Here is a 19,898-nt window from a genome sequence, read left to right as displayed (position 1 = left end):
TTGTTTCACAGAGGAAGGAAAGAAAAAGAACTATAATAAAAGGTGATTCTGACAAGTAGGGTCATTGTTTAGATGATTGAATGAGTTGACATTTATGGACCTGAAAAGCAGAATATTAAAAAATATTGAATATAGTGACCGGAGTGAGAGAGGGGAATGAGTTATTGACTAGACAGGTCATCATTAAAAAAATTGAGATGGAAATTAGTAGCCTTTCGAGATTAATTTAGGTGAAAAAGAGTACTTGGGTCCCAATCAAACTACATTTTATCAAAGAAATTAGATAAATAAATAAACGAGAACATATTTTTTTTACAAAATAAACATATTATATTAGGAACCTGATAATTATTTATGCACTTTTATTCCCTCATTATTCCCGCACTATAACTACTATAACTGCCTGGAAGACCACAACAACTGCAGCACTTTTTTTTTTTTCTAAAGTATAACTATGCATGAAAGTATTTATGCGTAAGAACTAAGAACATAACTATTTATACTTATAAGATAAATAATTTTTACATAAATAATTATCTTTCCAACTAAATCTCAAACTACATAGGGGGTCATACACGTTTTTAGAAGTTGGTTTTTTTTTTTTCTTTGTTCAATCTCAAACGTAAAATCACAAAAGTCTTTTACGCAATTTTCTCTTTCAAATGAGATCTATGATGACGTACTTTCAGACTCGTCGTCACACAAATATTTATACCTATAATTATAAGTATTTTTTATATTTATATATGACACTGGTTAATATTTGAAAGTATTAATATTTAAGTATTACAAGTTTTCTGGACCCAACCCCTTCTCTCCTCCTGCGATTTGTTTTCTTCATAGCATAAGAGCAAAACTAATGAAGAATATTGTATCTTGTACAATTCCTCTTTAGTATCTACAACATAATATTTGCAATCCTCTGATATCCCACAATATAGAGAGAAGATACTTATCTTATTGGCCTCACTTTAGGACCTGTTCAGTGGGTCGATTCCCATAGTTTTTATTTTGGGTAAAACATTTTCGTTGGAACATTTTTGACGAGGACCAACCCGACTCGGACTCAGACCCGAGTTGAGACTTGCTTTGAGAAGCGCTCTGCTACTATTAAAGAGGAACCGACTTCAAGAATTGACCATTTAGCTTTCCTAGAAATATTAATAGAGTTTACATTTCCTAGACTAATATTTATATTTTGTTAGTAGTTATTTATGTTTTGTTTGTTTCTAAGTTACAAATTAATTCCTCCTTATGGCTATAAAAGAAGATTATTTTGTAAGAAAAAATAACTTTGATAAATATATTTTCTTCTTGAGAGAGTTTTATACTCGCCTTTTGCTATTTAGTATTTCTTTGTTTCTATTCCACTAAACCAAGTTTGAGATCTGTCACTAGCGGAGTCGAGATTCGGAACCGAGATTGCGTCAAGTGGTATTAGAGCAAGTTCTTCTTTTATTGTTCAATATTTCTTTTCTTTTTTTGTTATCAAAAGACCCGTAGGTCAGTTACAATTTCCTCTCAGATAATGTTGTTTCCAGGAAAATTAAATTCAAAACAAATTCTCTGCCCGCCCCATTACAGCACCCTCTCTGCTATCAACTTATAGAATTAAAACTGGGGAATGTAAAGCCTTAATAGTCCCAACCATTTATTCTCCCTTTTTTTTGCCGAATCATCAGCCAAATCGTTCTGGCATCTTTTCACATGTAGAATTTGGGACGTGCTGAAGTCAATTTCTTATTACTCGTTCGGGATATAAATTGTATTTCCTATTTCACAATTCCATATGAGTAATTGAGTATCTTGCCCTTGTCCTCTTCAATTTTTATGGAAAAATTACATTCAGTTGGAGCTTCATTTTTTTTCCCAGATGATGCGGCTCTTGGGAAGAATAAAAAGCAATTGAAAGATTGTTACTTTTGTAATTATAATTGTTGACCGTTCAAAGTTGTTTAAAATTTAGATAGTAACTTTTGTTCATTAATTAAAATATATAGTTAACTTATTTAAATAATTAGAAGAGAAATTGTACTAATCAATACTTGTTTAATTAATTCAATTAAAACTAACTTGCACAATCAAACACTCAATTAAACAAAATAATTTAATAATACAAAGACTAAAATTAATTAAACAAACACAATTTAATGATACAATAAATTATTAAACAAGTATAATTAAACTAGTCACACTTAATTTTAATATATTAAGTTAATTTTAAATTAAGTTTCTATTCTTACATCTAAAATAATCAGTAATTAGTAATACACTTAATATAATTTAATTTTATAATTACATCTTCTGTAAAAAAAAATGATATCTTAACAAATTTTCCATTGAACACATACTTCTAACGACGTTTATATCCCAGCGCGATAGCAATCGCCTGGATAATTTTAGATCGCGCGACACTAATTCTTTCGCGAGATTGAAATTGCGGGTGCCCATTTTTACAGCACCAATTCCTTGGTATACAGCACAATATAAATTTTGAGACGAAAATATCCCTGCACCAAGTCTTTGGTTTTTCGAAAGGGCTGTGCTGTGAAAATAAAGACAGGGGTATTTTCGTCCCAAAATTTATATTGTGCTGTATATCAAGAAATTGGTGCTGTAAAAATGATCACCCGAAATTGCCTATGTTTCTCAAAAAAAGAGATTGAAGTTGCCTACATAGGTTTTTCAGCGTGATAGAAATCGCCTGGAAAGTTTCGAACCCCTCTCTCACAGCGTGCAGCGTGCGCTCTCCCTCTCTCACTGTCCAACGCTTCAAAACCTAGATCCAAATTGAAGATTCGTCAAGGTTGATCTTTCTCCCGCGGTAGACCCCTTCTCTGCTACGATCACTTGTCGTCTCTTTTTCTTCCTCTCTCCTACCTATAGTCCTCTCGCACCTTCTAAATACTTGCCTAGAGGAGGCTTGGGCTGTGATTGGGAGGAGGCTGGTTCACTCCGTTGTGAAGTTCCTCGAAATTGAAGGGTTCGAGCTCGCGAAGTTGTAGATCAGACTTCTTCCCCGCAGTGAAGCCTCCTATTCATCCTCTCTACTCAATATGTACGCCCCGGTAAAGATGAGAACATTAATTTCTATGGTCAGGTCATGTTTGGTTGTGGACTAAAGTTAATGAGACCTAATTTGGTTATTTCAACTTAGGTCGATCTAAATTATTCGTATTTGATTGATATCTAAAGTTATACCTTGACTTAAATTATTTCTTGTTTGATAAGAATTTGATAACTTAAGGCATGATTTGATATTACAAATTATTTTGTCCTACAAAATTCGTAATAATAATAATAATAAAACTATTATTTGTATTTTTTTTTCTTTTCATTTTGATTGAAAGAAATTGTACAAGAAAACGAGTTATGTATAAATTAATTCTATATCTTAGAGAAGCACATTGTATTTAATGAATCTTATTTAATTAAAGTTATATGTGTACTAATTTATTTGTCAAAAATGTGTTAGGTTGATGAACAAAAATTTTATTATTTTGTAGTACAATTTAAAAAATATTTTATTTAATTATTTTCTAGATTGCATATTTTGTTGATTCAAAAAGTTATGTTATTTAAAAAAAAATATATTGATTCTATAATTGATAAAGTTATAAGTTTTCTTGTACGTAAATGAAAAAAAAATAATTGCTTATTTTATATTTCTTAAAAAGTGGTTAAAAATAATAAAAATAATGAAAAGTTAGGTCTCATACTCAATTAAAATTAAACCACCTAGAGAGGTGGTTTAGTTTAGGCCAATTTAGTCCGGTTTAAAGATTGACTCATTCTGTCTTAGTCTGGCTCAATTAAACTACGTTTGGTGGAATAAGTGAGACCTAAAACCCTTATTCCATTGTTTAGTCCACAACCAAACATGACCTATATGCGGTGTTAGTATATTTTGTTCCATTTTGCTTCTATATTCTGATTTTTGGCATAAAACACTAATAATTAAGGTTTTCAAATGGCTTTTAGAGAGAATTTGAGATAACTGTGGTTTGTTGAGATAATCTGAGATCCAAAATGGCTAATTAGAAATTATTAGAGTTTTTAAGATTTTCAAATTGGATTGCTACCAATCATGATCAACACCACCTGTTAACCTAATTAACAATGTTTGGATGAAACAAAGAATAGCTCGACATAGTTCGCTAACTCCAAATTTGAAATAGCCGCTAACCCAACATGTCATAGGAATAGCAGCTAACCCGAGCTATTCCTTGTATTGAAAATAGCATTTTTTTCATCCAAACGTGAAATAGTGAGAATAGCTCGCTAGACTATCATGACAATCTGACATATGGGTTTGCCAAAGAAGCAAGGTTTACAGGTGGTGCTGATCATTATGATTGGTACCATCCAATTTGAAAACCTTAAACAATCTAACTAGCCTATTCTAAAAAGTTGGGATTAACTTGCCATTCTTGCTATTCTAACTTCCCATCCAAAAAAGTTGGATGATGAATAGCTAGAATAGTATAGTTAGATTAGCAAACAAATTGTTTTGCTGTTCTATGTTTGAATGGAAAGTTGGATGAAAGAATAGCTTGAATAGCTCGGGTTAACTCACTATTCTCTATTCCTACAAAAAGAAAGGTTGACCCTATTCTCAAATTCTGAGTTTAGTCGCTATTCTAGCTAATCCCACTTCCCATCCAACCATACCTGCAGCAGTAACATTCTCATTCTCAATGAAGATTATTGATTAACGTTCTTAAAATTACCAACCAAAATGCGACAAAGTGCAAACTCAGCTACTATTCCACCTAATTCATCACAAACATGACAACCGGAAAAAGAGAAAACACAGAATACATTTTGATTGAACGCCAAGAACTTTGAAGTCTTAAAAGTTGAAAGAAGAGTTGTATAAAATTCGAATTTCCAACAGAGATTTCCTTGATAACAGTGCAATATTTCACATTACACTTTGTGCACTAACAGCTCATTGACAACATCCCCAAGGGATTTGTCCGCTCTTGATGTTGCGGGCCCAATTTGCGTTGATACGAACCCGCTCAACGCTCTGCTTTATGGTTCTAGCAATAAATGGCTTGGTACGGGTAGCAAAGAATTCTTCTACCTCATTTCCTTTCTCATCAGAGGTGAACTGCAACCATCCAAGAGTAATTTGTAAATATATTTGAAGAACCATTGAGCATAAATTATAAAAGAAAAAATGAAAAATGAATTATATGTTCTTTTGATCAATTGTCATTATAATTGCCAAGTGAAACCATAACTTCCCATAGACTTAAAAAGCATATCTTGTATGCAGCTTATGCTGCATAAACATGTAATGTTTTTTCTTTTTGTTTTGAAGTGCTTGATCAGTTCTGGAATTTCAGACATGAATAAAAATTCATCAAACCTCAAATTAAATTTGATTGTCTTGTAAAATTGTCTCTAGATAAATAGTTGACACAAAGCTAATCATTGTTATTCTCTTTAAAATAAGACTTGTACTTACCAGCGATACAATGTAAGTGATGAAGCGGTTATCAAAAACCCTGAACCCCAAGTTTTCTGAAAATATATTCCCAGTTATCCTGCAGTTAACAAGAGAAGGTTGTATAAGAATCAAAAGAGAGAGATCAAATAAGTAACAACAAATAATCTTGGATTAGTTATGATGTTTCCTATTTACATAATCTTTTAGATTATTCTATTTGACAATTGACGCAATGCCATATTACAGAAGGCTTGACAATAACACTTGCATTTTGTACACAAACACATTCCCGAATGACTTCGAAAAATGACTTCGAAAAAATAGATTAGCTTGAGTTGAAATGGGATACAAATCAAGTAGTTTGATAAAAAATTAAGACTGAAGAAATTTTGCTAGTTATTATTTAGTATTCATACCTTCAGCCAAGTCCATGCAACATCACGACCTTCAATGCTAATTTCACCAAGTCCATAGACAACATCTTGGTTCCTCACCTGTATAATGAAAATCATGAAACAGGATAAAAAAAATGGAGGAAAGTAATACGTTGTGGTTCAAGAAAACAAGAATGCACACAACTTACCTCAGGAGTGAGTAAAAAGTTGAGGACCTCAAGAACCACAGTTGGGTCTGGAGAACTTGCCAAAGCACCTAGGGCACCATATAGAATATTACAAATAAAATAACAAGCAGAAATGTTTCTCGACATGTGATAAAACCTTTTTGGCGTTTGAGGCAGCATTTCTAGTGTTTGCAAGTAGAATGGTTAAACAATGATAGCAGTGGGCCAAGTAACATCAGAGATTATTTTAATGAGAAACAATTTATCAGCCCAACCTGCCTACACATAACAGAATCCTGCATCTACCTGACCTCTTAATCTCCATGTCAGATCACTTTTACAGGGCAGCATATCTTGCACTCATTTATCACACCTTGCACAAATGTTGGACATTTATCCCCTTTGTTTCCTCTTTCGTTTTCCACTGCATCTTTCTATATTAAAATACTAGAGCCTTTTGTGTATACAAATATTAACAGAGCACACTTAACAAGGTCATTTCCTATCAACCCAACCTGAACCTGAAGCGACCGTGCTTTGAGACAAGAAACCTTGCAAGAACCCATCACTAACATGTCAGTCAAAACAGTTCCTTGTCGGTGCACCTGTCCGGATCAATACAAGACTCCATGGACCAACCCCCAAAATTAAATAAAAAAATGCAGCATTAAGCTAGAAGGTCTAACATACTTAAAATGCGAACTTTCTCCTGGCTGAGATCACTTTCACGATATACCCTCAAAAGAGATTCAAACCCTGATTTGTTTGAACTGTTTGCTGTCTGCATTACAGCAACATATGCAGCCTGTGATAGCAAATTTAGTTTGTCAGTATGCAATTTGATAAATGGAAGGGTACTACCCGAGCTTAATGTTTCCAGGTAATAATCCTCAATAAGAAGTAAATGGACAAAAAGGAACTTTAAAAAGGTGGCCAAAAGGAGATCCTACTCGGTATGGATTCACCATAGATGTAGAAAAATAACAAATTAAATATAAATTAACTTTATACCTTGCGAGTATCTGGAGGAAGAAGAGAAGTGTCTCTGTCCTCCACAAAGGCGTTGAATCGTTTTAGTGCCACAGTTATTGTGTCAGTGTGCCCTAGCTCAGAAAGAACTGTTAACAGTTCGCCTCTTAGCATTGCGTCTGAGTGGCTCTCGTCTTCTTTGGGTCCCAACCAAGTTTCCTATTTAAAATAGTACATACAAAAGTGAAAAACCACTAAAAGTCGAGCATTTAAAGTGTGACTCAGTGAGCAACCAAGTAAAATGACATGCAATGGCAATAAAAAGTGGCAGATAAAACAAATTTGTTGTTCAAGAAAACTTAAATGTAAAAGGAATTTAATCGAAAAACAAGTAACAAAAAAAGACGAAAGAAAATTACAATGCAAAGGGTTGAAGAAGGCTAGTAAAGAACTCTTTAATGTCAGCTAGCAACTCAGGAGCAGCATCAGCAACCATAGAAACAATTTTCAGACTTATCTGTCCAGCCACAGAGCATAATCAAACAACAAACATATAAATAGCAGGTAACGGTATTCTGTTCGTTGAAAATAAATTAAAGAAATTTGAGAAGGATACGCACTCCAATGATGTGTGACAGCACAGTGTATTCAGACTCCTCTCTATAAGCAGCCAAGAGAGAAATTAAACCAGACAGGTTTTGCTTGCATGCCATACACAAAGCGTAGGAATCATCCAAAACACCTATACATCGCCAAAAGGAAGTAGATAAGTATCATATTACTGCCCTTGTTGGTTTTTGATATTTGCACAATTGAACCAAAGGAAATATATGAGTTTGTTTGGAACTTCTTCTGCATTCAAGTGACAAAAGTAAAAGAGAAGGCAATATTGCATAAGGCATGTGCAGAACTTTGCACCACTGCATAAACTCAAACGAAACCCATCATTATGTTTACCCGACGAGTTTTCAGGGTACTAATCAAATTTATGTATTATAAACAAATTCAAATACCATATCTATCCGAGGCTGTCAATTGCTTGGATTCAATAGCTAGTTTAAGCCCTGATGCAAGTTCTTCGTCGTAATTGACCCGGTAAAATCCGGTTTGGTTTGCATTTAGCTTTATCCAGCTGCCGCTTAGATCTGTTAGATCAACCTTGGAATGTACATCTTCCATCAAAAACTTTTTCTGAACATCATATGAACCACAGCATAGAGTAACTGGAACTATCCATTGCCCATTTCCTGTTGCTCCGCTTGACAAAAATTGAGTCTGAAGAAAAGAAAAGAATAAGGAGAACAATAATGAAGCTACATAAGATGCTCAAGCTTCCTTTGAAAAATTATATTTTACAGACCATATAACAGATGAAGTGGATAAACCCAACAAGTGCTTGAAAATAATTCATAATTTCATTTAGTATTTTATTTCTAATACCTATTAAGCAAGCAAAATGGCTATTAAATATCTGGATTCGGAACCATGTGCACATTGGTATCTGGATTAAATATCTGTTTTGCCTCCATATATTTATTTATTTAATACACCCAAATGCATATCTATTGGACATTATATTATCCATAACTGTATCCAGAAAAACAAAAACCAAAGATACAAGGACAAATATAATATCAACAATTATCCAATCCAAGTTTGCTCCATTCAACCCCCCCCCCCCCCCCCCCAACTAGTGGCATGGTTTGAAATTGACGCTCCACAAATACTTGGATTCTCGAAATGTTTTGCTTTCCTTTTGCAGAAATTATTGTTTTAAGCCCCAAGTAAGTCATGAGGCCCATGAACCAAAATTCATAATGGTAATCATTTTAAATTTGGCATGTAATTTAAGGGTAGCAAAAAAGAAACTACATATGCATTAAATCTTCTTCTTGCAACGCCAAGGTAGTTGAAACAAAAATTAAGATTCATAATATAAGGTACCTGATCCAATTCCAACTTTCCGTCAGATTTTTTCACTGAAACAACTGGGTAGCCTTTTTGCTTTGTCCAAGAGCTCATAATTTTCTTAACTGGTTCGCCTGACTCTTCTTCTAGAACAGCCCATAAGTCTTCTGTTTTTGCATTTGAATAAGCAAACTTCTTCACATATGATGCCAATGCTTTCTATCAAATTAGAAACTAAAAATTAGCTTGGGACATGGTAAAACCTCTCTCCCTCTCTCTTTTGGTTGTTAAGTTGAAACACAATATAGCAGTAGCTGTTAGATAGCATACCTGGAAGGTTTCAGCACCAAGGTAACTCTGCAACATGCGAATGACAGAAGCGCCTTTCCTGTAGCTGATCTCATCAAATATTTCATCTATTTCACTAGCATGATTGATCTCGACCTGAAAAGAAGGAAAACAAAATGTTTAAGGCAAGACATAAATATAACAACTATGCTTTAAGACTCCAGCTTAATTTTTATATGTTTGTCAGAGTCACCAGGCAGATGAGCGGAAGTATGGATACACGTATAGAAGCAAGGATTTTATCCCAAGTAAGCTTATACCTACCAAGATAGGGCTATTAACTCATAGGAAAGTGTACGAGGTGCTACCAGGTAAGTCACAGATATATAAGGTTAAGTTTGTCAAGCTGGTAAGCTGGGTCAGTCACAACAAGGAGAGTAGAGTAAGCATCAGGATGGGCATGAGATTAATAGTTATTGGAGCATTGAAATTAAACCTGTTTATCTCTTTGAGTTCAAATGTGAAGTACGTGTTGCTAACATAGTATCTAACCAAAACATTTGGAAAGATCATTGCAAGGAACCAATAACAAGAACAAAAAAGCACACCGAAACCCAATAAAAACAATGATTCCTCGCTTTACAAGGATTGCCATACAATCAGCCACAATATCAGGCCAGAAGCGAACCCAAGCCAAAAGCACGAGTACTTTGACCCAATTACATTATATCTACAGGAAGAGTAAAATTGCATGTATTACCTCAATAGGATGTGATCCATCAAGTGCATCCAGCCTTAACCCACTAGTAGCCTCACTAAGAAATTGGGTCCATACATTCCATTCAGGAAAGATAGAATCAGCCGATAAATAGCTCACCTGCAATAGCAAATATATAAAATTTCAGTGCAATAAGTGCATGCTGTATAACTAATTTAATAAGAATGACCACAACAAAAATTCAAAATTAGCATGTCAAAAGCCCATAAATGATTACCCAAGTCGCGAAACCCTCATTAAGCCACAGGTGAGTCCACCATTCCATTGTAACAAGATTACCGAACCACTGGTGTGCCAACTCATGTGCTACAACTACTGCAACCTGCACACAGAGAGAACATGAGGAATGAACTGCAGTCCATCCATTAATTTTTAAAAGTTTCAAAGATTTCCACCCATTTTTCCAACTGCATAACACTTTCAACTTGCATTTTGTAAATGGGTCTAAGCTTTTGTGGTATCTTATTTTAGAGTTGATAACCAGCAATTAAAGCCTGATAAAATACCACAAAGAATTTAAAATTAAATAGTATCTCAAAACTTTATTATAAAGTGCATTGTGTAAAATCATAATCAAAGCAAATCTAATTAATCATGTCAGGATTTTAAGGTATTCTAAAAATCACCCTTTGTTTGTTTGAGGCAGCTGAATGGCGGTCATCAAATAAGAGAGCAGTTTCTCTGTAAGTGACCAACCCATAATTCTCCATTGCACCAGCAGCAAAATCAGGAATTGCAACCATGTCCAGCTTTGGTAGTGGATAAGGTACTGCGAAGTAGCTGAATTTTAACACGTAATAGATTAGATGCTTGTGATTGGCTGAGCGATGGATCAGGTGATTAATCATAAAATAGATGCTAGTTGATGCACTCCCTTTAAAGATCTTTCGGATCTTAATTGATATTATATTTCAGAACAGAAAACATAGACGATATATTGTGGCTATTATGAACATTTGTATAAGCAATATTATATGAAAAAATGGTAGACAGTAGCTACTAGTCAACAAAGGCTAATTAAATCATACTCCTTGTAAAGATCCAAAGTTTTGACAGCAACTTCGAGGGCAAATTTTCCTTGGTCACTCTTACCAACCTGACAGTACACACGAACTGCAATCCCTGCCAACAAAGATAAACATGAAAAGGTAAGGAAATTGCAATAATTGCAAGTTTTGAGTAAAAAACAATAATCATCCTTACTGTATTCGCATATTATCTTTAATAGGGTCCCAAGACTCACAAGACCCCATCCCCTCTTTAGATATGTTATTATTTAGAAGTGTATCAACTACAATATTTGAAGTTATACAATCAAAACTACATACTTTTGGGATCTGCTCTCCACTCAGGTCTGCCGAAAATTAACAATGTTCTGCCATGTTGATTTCCAAAAGCAACCAAGTATTGCAAGGTAACACAAACAAAATACACAATTTGAACTTCATGTAAGCTTCTAGATGTCAAATTATCAACCAGCAAGGGAAATGTCAAATGCGACAAAATTGCTTATTCCAAGGTACTATATAGCATGCTAAATCGGACACTATGTGACTGAAGAAAACTGAAAAAAATACAGCTAAGACAGCTATAGTGGACCACTAAAGCAGCTATCTGCTATAGTGGCTTAACAGTCAACTATGCTAAATGAGAACATTTTCATTTTTTTCTGAATTTTTTATGAATGGTCTGTATTTGTTCAAATCCTTTTAAATCTTAGAAAGCAATAGCAATCGCTGCATATTTTAATGCTCAAGTTAAAGGTCCTTTGGGTGAACAAATTATCTCCAAATTTCACAAACAACATACCATCAGTTGACTGGGCTTCTACGTAGTCAAACATGCCAACAACCACCGCCACCAAATAGGTCGACATAATAGGCGATTCTTGAAAATACAGTGTTTTCAAGGGACCATTTTTCTTTTCTTCAATTACTGGCATATTTGAGAGTGCTACCAGCTCAGACGGCACTTCCAATGTGATTTTGAATTTAGCCTATACAATATGTGGTAGTAATAAAAACTTAAAATTTAAAAATAATAGAAGATATATGCAAATTTTAATCAGCATTTTCTACCCCAGAATGTTGAAGACATCATAATACAAGGATTCAGAAAGAGAAATACAAAAGAACCTTAAAAGAAGGCTCATCCCAGCACGGAAAACAGCAGCGTGCATCAGCCGGCTCAAACTGGGTCACAGCCATGTTCTTCTTCTCACCATTATCCTCATAGACACTATAATTGAAAGAAAAAAAGGGAGAAAACAAACAAAATATTGAAAAATGAGTAAACAAGCATTTCTAAACAAAACATCTCCAAGAATGAGAAGCAAACTTTTTGTTTAGCTTCATAAATGAAAACATCTCAAGCAGCTTTAGGAAACCTGAGACGAAATTGTTCATCATACGAAATCACCGACCAACCTCGTCAATCATTTATGTGAAGAAAAAACAGGACCAGAATAATGGTCATTTTGATGTCTTAGTAGGAGTGTTATTTCTTAAGCTTTTGGTAAATAAGTGATGCTCCGTAGATTCTTTTGGGAGCATAGTTGGATACTTAACATGGGTACGCAAGAAAAAAAAAAAAGGAAAAATAAATAACCTTCTATAGAAGCCTTTCATCTTATCACTTAAGGTTCCTTGAAACCCAATCGAGAGAATTCCATCGCCAAGAGGAAGAACCTCATTGAACCGGATTATCAGTATCTCGTCCTCTTCTACTGTTACAATATCCACAGGAACAAGCTCCTGTAATAAGGAATAAATTTTAACTTAATAATTTGTTAAGTAGCAATGTTCATTTTGCTGTTTAAAGTTGAGAGGCATAAATCATTTGATAACAAACTAATCACGCGCACACAATTATAATTCTTATCACATTTTTGTTCAGGTTAAAAGGTCCAAATAAAAGAAAAAATATCTAACAATCCTCGAATTTCATATACTTAAATTAAAAGAAGGAAACAAATAAAAATTTCTTTTTAAATTTGAATAGGGTTTATGAGACTGAAAAGCCAACATTGGTCTTTAGTTTGACATATAGTTAATAATCCAAATCCTTTTCTTTTGAAGAAGGAAAAAAATCCAGCCTAATGTTACTGATGGAGGAACTATCTTTAGAACTGAAACCTAACAATTGTACTACATTAAAAAGAAAAAGAAAAAGAGCTACTCTCAGGAGCATTACTCGGTGATGATTGATTGACACATCTCCACTGTTTTTTTTTTTTCCCTAGTCAAAAATCAAAATAGTTGAAATCGATTAAAAAGGGGATAGAAATAACCTGCGAAGACATCTCCTTCTTGAAAGAGACTGAGCCATCCTCGACCGACAGATCAGACGCATTGAGCACCACGAACCGCGTGGGTGCGACCACGTCGACGGCGATCTGTACGGCTCCGGTGAACTTGCAAGAGGAAGAGAGGTCGGGCTTGAGGAAGAGATCATACAACTTCGGTACGACGAAATCAGGCAGCCTTGCCTTGCTCTTGAACTGCTCGACGCTTTGCTCCGACGCCATTTCTCTCTCCCCTCTCTTATATTTTTGTTTCTTCAGTCCCTGCCTAATTGCCTCGTCTGTATTTATAGATGTTCTTAGCAAGATTTTTCTTTGAAGTGTTTTATTTTTCCACGATTCAACAACATTTCAATTTTCTATTTTCTGTGAAACTTTGAATCCGTATCCTCTGCATTAACTCAAAAAGAATCTTTTGAGTTAATGCATCTTGACCGTCCGATAAGTTTTAAGATCCGTGCGAACTAGATCCACACTAATATTAAAGGGCTTCTGAATTATTATCTGCGGTCGGATTGGCTCCGTTTAAAATTAGACGGTCAAGATGCGTTAACTCAAAAGATGCTCTTTTGAGTTAATGCAGATGATGGGGACTCGTGGAATTTCGGGTTGAGTGCGTATCCTCTGAGATATCTCAACTTTTGCGTGGCCGACGTGTCTGGTGCCTACTCGGGGATGATGTAGGGGATCAGTATTTTGTTTGCATTGAGATTCGTGGAGAACGTCTTTAAACGGTTGGGATTTTTCATAAAATCACGCAAAGTTTAAGATATCTCAGAGGATACGAATTCCTCTGGGTTGGGCATATGATAAATATTATCTAAAGCAGATAGTACTATTAAAAAAAATACTATTTTTAATCGAGCTTATAGGCCTAATAGAGGATTTAGAGAATTGATTGAAATTGACTATCTACCTCATTACCTACTAATCTTATATTTTAATGAATATTTACTTTTATTATTTTAAATATTGAGTTTACTGAACACAATTAGTTATGACAAGTAACTGATTCGTTAACATTACACAAGGAATGGATTATATTGGCAATCGTAACAAGTCAAATTTGAAAAAGAGGGATCAAATTACAAATGTTATCTGGATAGTTTAAATTAATTATGCATTAAATTTGATATAATTTGAAAAAAAATTGATTGTCAATAAAACGAGTTGAAAAATTAATAGTTCAATTTTACTAGCACCTAACGATAACCAAGTATGGTCAAATTATATTAAATTTAATACAAAATTTTATCCATACTATGAAAACTCGGTCTCTACAATTAGGGGTGAAAATGGATCGGATACAAAGAGACTAGTGGCAAAATCATATACATATCCGTTTTTATTTTTTTAGATATGGATTGAATATTAGACTAGTATGAATCAATCGGATTTTAATTTAAAAATATATAAATATTATTAAACAATATTAATATTCATAATATTTATCTAATTATAATAATGAATAATACAAGTTTTTAATAATATATATTAAACTATATAGTATGCATCTATTGTTTGAATACGGATAATTGAAACGTAAAACAATACATGTATCTCTATCTACATAGATTTTTATTCATATCTAACTTTTCAAATACGTATCAAATACATATCAAATATTATACACTGTGTTCACCCCTACCAATCTACTATCTTGCTATTGTTTAATAAATATAGTTTTTTTTATATGCCAAAAAACAAAACTATAATCCTAATACCATTTACCAGAAAAAAAAAGGGGACGTACTTCGTCACTGCAATTCGTTTTTTATATATTTGTCTTTATATATATTTATTGAACTTAATAAATTGCTAAATTTTAGAGAGAGAAAATTATCACAGAAGAAGTAATCAGTTGAATGACTTTCTTACGGACGACTCTGTGTCATTTCATATATAATTTTTATTTTCATTTTTTTTAGTGTTGTTTGTCACCTCAGAATCTCAGGCACCACGAATGATAAGCATTATGATACGTTCTATGGCGCCCCGAGATTAGGGCATATTGGCGGTTTAGCGAGTCCTAAGCAGGGAGGCTTTGTCCTCGCGTGTTAGGTGGGTGGTTACTGTGTGTCTTCCTCAGAACGAATCTGGATTATGTGGGTACATTTACTCTATCCTTTTCGTACGTGTCTATTCTGCCTCTCGGTCCCGGTTCTTAGGGAGCCTTGGGGGTATTTATAGGGCCTCCCCAGTCGGTTTCCCGGTTTAGGCCTTTGGTGGGTTTGATTTACAGGCCGGGTGCCGGGATTTGGTAGAGGCCTTAATAGGCTTTGCTTAAGTGGGCTTTTCAGGATGGCTTTTATGAGGCTTCTATACATGGCCTTATCATTAGCCCCCGAAGCCGGAATGTATTAAAATGACTCTTTTGGTTTCTATTAGTTTGTTATCGCGCATTAGTCTTTTACTCTAAGATCTATCTTTTGGTGTTTCAGTTCTTAAGTTTGAGCCTTTTGCCTAGATTTGCTTCTGGTTAAGTATCTTGTTCGGGTCTGACTCCGGAGAATTAGCCCCGAGTTTGTGGCTTGTGTGTTACATTTATTGGCTTATGTCGTAGGTTCTTTACGTTGGATTTATGTTTGAATGTGAAAAAAAGGAGAGAATATGATAAATAGTATGCATACATCTAGGTTTAGGTTTTGATCATGGTTTTGGAATATGTTAAGTTAGGTTTTTCGTTTTATTTATTTTTATCGTGTTTCGGAGGAGGAAGGCTTTTATTCTTGTGTTTTGATGTCGGAAAGCAAACCCGGAATAAAGTAAGGTAAGAACTTAGGTAAGAACTCGTATAAGAAATGCAGAGGAAAGATATATAAATTCATAATATTTGTATTTACATCTTTAGTGCCTACAACAAAAGTAGTTTGATAAAACTATTAGCCTAGAACAAAAGTCACAGGCGGAAGATATTCGGCTTGCATTATGGTTCCCATGCTCGGCAAAAAGTCTTGGGCTAAGATGGGATTAATAGGAGAAGACGGTATGAGGATGCCCTACCACCTGAGTTGCGGAAGTAAGTCATGGTTAGGGCATTGCCAATGGGAATGCCCTGATCCATAAGGGTCTTGCTGGGTGATCTACTTTAAGCATGAAGTGTGTGCCTTTGTGCAACAAGTTTCGCAAGTGTTTAGGCGAGTACTAACGTCTATTTTTTCGCAGATGAGACAAACATCGAGCTGAACTCCGTAACAGTCTTAAGGCCTGGATCTCGGAGTCACCCCTGCGGCTTCGTCGAAGCTACTACGCTCCAAGTCCTCCCAGTCGATGTCATCTTCTTTGTTGATGTCATCTTTCCTGGCCCACTGAATAATCCAAAGGGCATTATCGATGAGCTCTCCAATCCGGACATTTTCATTTTTCAGCATTAAGTCGAGTGAGTTGGGAAAGACTCTTTTTAATGCTGCTCTATTCTCCGGGGATAGGTGTCATGGTATTTCGGGAGGGAAAAATGGGTGCTGATTTTGTGGAGACGAGGTGGATGCCCCAGGATCCATTCTTGTTTGTTTGTTTTTGTGAGCGAATCGTTTGGTCTGCTTGAAAGGCATGATGTGGTCCTTTCTGAGTTTAGAAAAAAGAAAAGAAAAATGATAAGTATGTGCCTTTGAGGGGTGTATTTGGGAGGTATTTATAGGGGCGAATTCATTGTGTCGTATTAAATTTTGTGAGCCCATCGTCAGTAAAACGCATTAGTCCGTTACATTAATTGTGGTGCAGGTCTTTTCGTATTCTGATGCCAACTTTTCCCGTTGATTTTAACAGCGTTTTGTGTTTTCGAGGTTTGACTCCTCGTTTTTATCAGAACTCAGAAGGTGTATATTGGGTTTTTAAGAGGGGGTGCCTTAAAGTCACGGGTTATCAATTCAGAAGATGTAGTTTAATATCATGTCATAGAAGCGGTCCGGGGCGTGTCCCGGGTGAGTATGTAATAAGTCAGAGTTATAAAAAGTTGAAATTTTTAACTTTCTTATCATGTATTCGCAATGTTCAAAAGATTGGGACTACGAAGAACTATAGTAGGAAAGCACATGTTGTTTCGTATATATAATTGTTTCCTAGGTAAACCTTGTTTCGAAGTATAGTGCTGTTTTAACGAGTTGTACTTCTTGGTTGCCTGGGAGTTAATGATTGACAGTGCTTCGGCTTCCACCCACTTCGTGAAATATTCCACGGTCACGATGATCCATTTGTATTGTAGCACTGTCGGTTGAAAAGGCCCCACAATATCGATCCCCCATAAATCAAACGGCCATGCTCCTGTGATCGAGATTCTATAGTAAGGGAGGATTCTCGATAGTTTGTTGTTGTACTGACAGTTCTTGCATTTTCTCACAAGACTAGCCGCGTCCGTCTTCATGGTGAGCCAGTAGAATCTTGCCCTAAGGATCCTTTTGGTGAGAGTCTTGGCCCCTTGGTGGCTGCCACAGAGCCCCGTGTGCGTCTCGTTCAATAGAGCTAAAGCCTTCTCTTCCCGGACACATTTTTGTCAGGGCCTGGAATACCCTTTCTTGTAGAGCTAGTTGGCATAAATTGCGTACATGGGTTCGATTCGTTCGATACGCCTTGCTTCCAGCTTATCTTCTAGTAATACACCCATGGTAAGGAAATCCCACATTGGGGTGTACCAAGTTTTTTTTCACCTTCAACGGGAAACATTTCTAGCGTTCGTCCCTTGATGCTTGGTTCCATAATTTCTAAAATGATAACCGGTTTTTGTCTGTCAAGGTTCCCGGCCGCACCGAGTTTGGATAAGGCATCGACTTGGCAGTTATTATTTCGAGTGATATGGATGATATCTACCTTTTCGAAGGATTGCTTCATTTCTTGTAACAGTTGGCAGTAACGGGTCAACTTTCCGTCTACTACCCTTAATTCATTGTTTACTTGTCGTACAGCCAGCTGGGAGTCGCTGCTTAAACATACTTCCCGGGCGCCTATCTCCCCGGTTATATTTAGTCCCGCTATCATGGCCTCATATTCCGCCATGTTGTTGGTGCTTTTGAACGTGAAGTGTAGTGCGTAGTTTAGGATTTCCTCGCTTGGTCCGGTTAGGGAAACTCCCGCCCCAGCACCATTTTGGGAGGACGCTCCGTCAACATGCACTATCCAATTGTTTGGAGGGGGTTCGCTGGGTGCTGAGTACTCTGTGATGAAATTTACGAAGATTTGTGATTTTAAGGCTGTGCGGGGGTGGTAGGTGATGTTGAATTCGCACAACTCTAGCGCCCAGACCAGTAGTCATCCCGAACAGCTAAAGTTTGTCACGACTATTTTAAGTGGGACCTCCGTTGTTACTTTGATGGCGTGGGCTTGGAAGTATGGCCTTAGCTTGCGTGGTGCCACAACCAGGGCAAATGCGGCCTTCTCTAAAGGGGGATACCTAGTTTCAGCGTTCCTTAATACGTGTGAGACGAAATAAACCAGTGACTGCTTGTCTTTTCCTTCACAAACTAGTACAACGCTAACTGCATGTCCCGTGGCAGCCAGGTATACTATTCGTTCATCTCCGAACAATGGTCTACTCAAACACGAGGGTTTTAGGAAGTATGCTTTGATTTGTTCAAAAGCCTTCGTGCATTCTTTCGTCCACTCGAATCTATTTAACTTTCACATAGCTTTGAAGAATGGGAGACATACTCTCCGAACTTTGTGATAAATCAGTTGAGTGTCACAAGGCGCCCCGTCAGCGCTTGTAATTCTTTTATGTTTCTCGGGGGTGCCATGTCAATTATGGGCTGGGATTTTGAAGGGTGTATTTCTATTCCTCTTTTTGATACCATGAACCCTAGGAATCCCCCCCCCCCCGTGAGTCCAAGAAACTCTTTTTTGGGTTGAGTTTCATGTTCGCACTATTCAACGTTTTGAATGTCTCCCGGAGATCCCGGATGTGGTATGTTTCTAACATACTCTTAACTAGCATATCATCGACATATATTTCCATGTTTCTATCGATTTGGTGGCCGAACACACCATTTATCATTCTCTGGTACGAGGCTCCCGCGTTTCGGAGGCCGAAGGGCATAACTCGGTAGCAGTATAGTCTGCGGTCTATGATGAAAGTGATTTTTCCTTCATCTTCTCGGTTCATTTTTATTTGGTGATATCCTGAGAACGCGTCCATAAAGCTGAGGTACGCATGTCCCGAGGTGGAGTCCACTAATTGATCTATTTTTGACAATGGAAATGGGTCCATTGGGCATGCTTTATTGAGGTCCGTAAAATCTATGCACATTTGCCACTCGCCATTTGACTTTTTTACCAAGACAGTGTTTGAGGTTCATACAGGACAGGTGACAGCATTACTCATGACTTGATCTCATCTCACCCACTTCATATAATAATAATAATAATATACTATCACTATGTGTCTATGTAGTATGTATATATTAAACAAATCTGGGGTGGGTATGCACACCGTGGGTCAATCACTGCTGGGGTCACGAGTCCTGGAGTGACCGCTGCGGCTGTGGCGGGTTTGGTGAGGCGCGGGTTAGTTTGGTTGTGGTTTATTCCGGTCATTAAAGCATATGGCATTCTCAGACTCGGGCGCAGGTTAGTTTGGTTGGGGTTCCTCTGTTTGCTTTGGTTGGGGGAATTAGCATCTAGTTGTGGTGGGGTGTGCTGGCGCTAG

The 19,898-nt window shown here is 36.2% G+C and overlaps 1 protein-coding gene across 1 annotated transcript; it reads right to left on the bottom strand.

Moving 5' to 3' along the window:
• Positions 1 to 4,822: 4,822 nt before the first annotated feature.
• On the bottom strand, positions 4,823 to 13,676 carry LOC144571503 (aminopeptidase M1-A-like). Its single transcript, XM_078320826.1, is given in 23 exon segments — positions 4,823 to 4,983; positions 4,985 to 5,116; positions 5,477 to 5,505; positions 5,508 to 5,535; positions 5,538 to 5,555; positions 5,875 to 5,952; positions 6,042 to 6,109; positions 6,711 to 6,825; positions 7,032 to 7,183; positions 7,186 to 7,208; positions 7,409 to 7,506; positions 7,610 to 7,731; positions 8,003 to 8,264; positions 8,934 to 9,116; positions 9,228 to 9,341; positions 9,946 to 10,062; positions 10,181 to 10,285; positions 10,590 to 10,743; positions 10,992 to 11,085; positions 11,773 to 11,959; positions 12,099 to 12,201; positions 12,571 to 12,716; positions 13,253 to 13,676. Coding segments are annotated over 23 exon segments (2,619 nt in total). The 5' UTR covers positions 13,490 to 13,676; the 3' UTR covers positions 4,823 to 4,929.
• Between the last annotated feature and the right edge of the window lie 6,222 nt (positions 13,677 to 19,898).

The sequence above is a fragment of the Carex rostrata genome, chromosome 19, assembly GCF_964058835.1.
Source record: "Carex rostrata chromosome 19, lpCarRost1.2, whole genome shotgun sequence".
Classification (NCBI taxonomy): domain Eukaryota; kingdom Viridiplantae; phylum Streptophyta; class Magnoliopsida; order Poales; family Cyperaceae; genus Carex; species Carex rostrata.
Note: the sequence above shows the minus strand (reverse complement) of the source record. Positions and strands in the feature narration are given on the sequence as shown.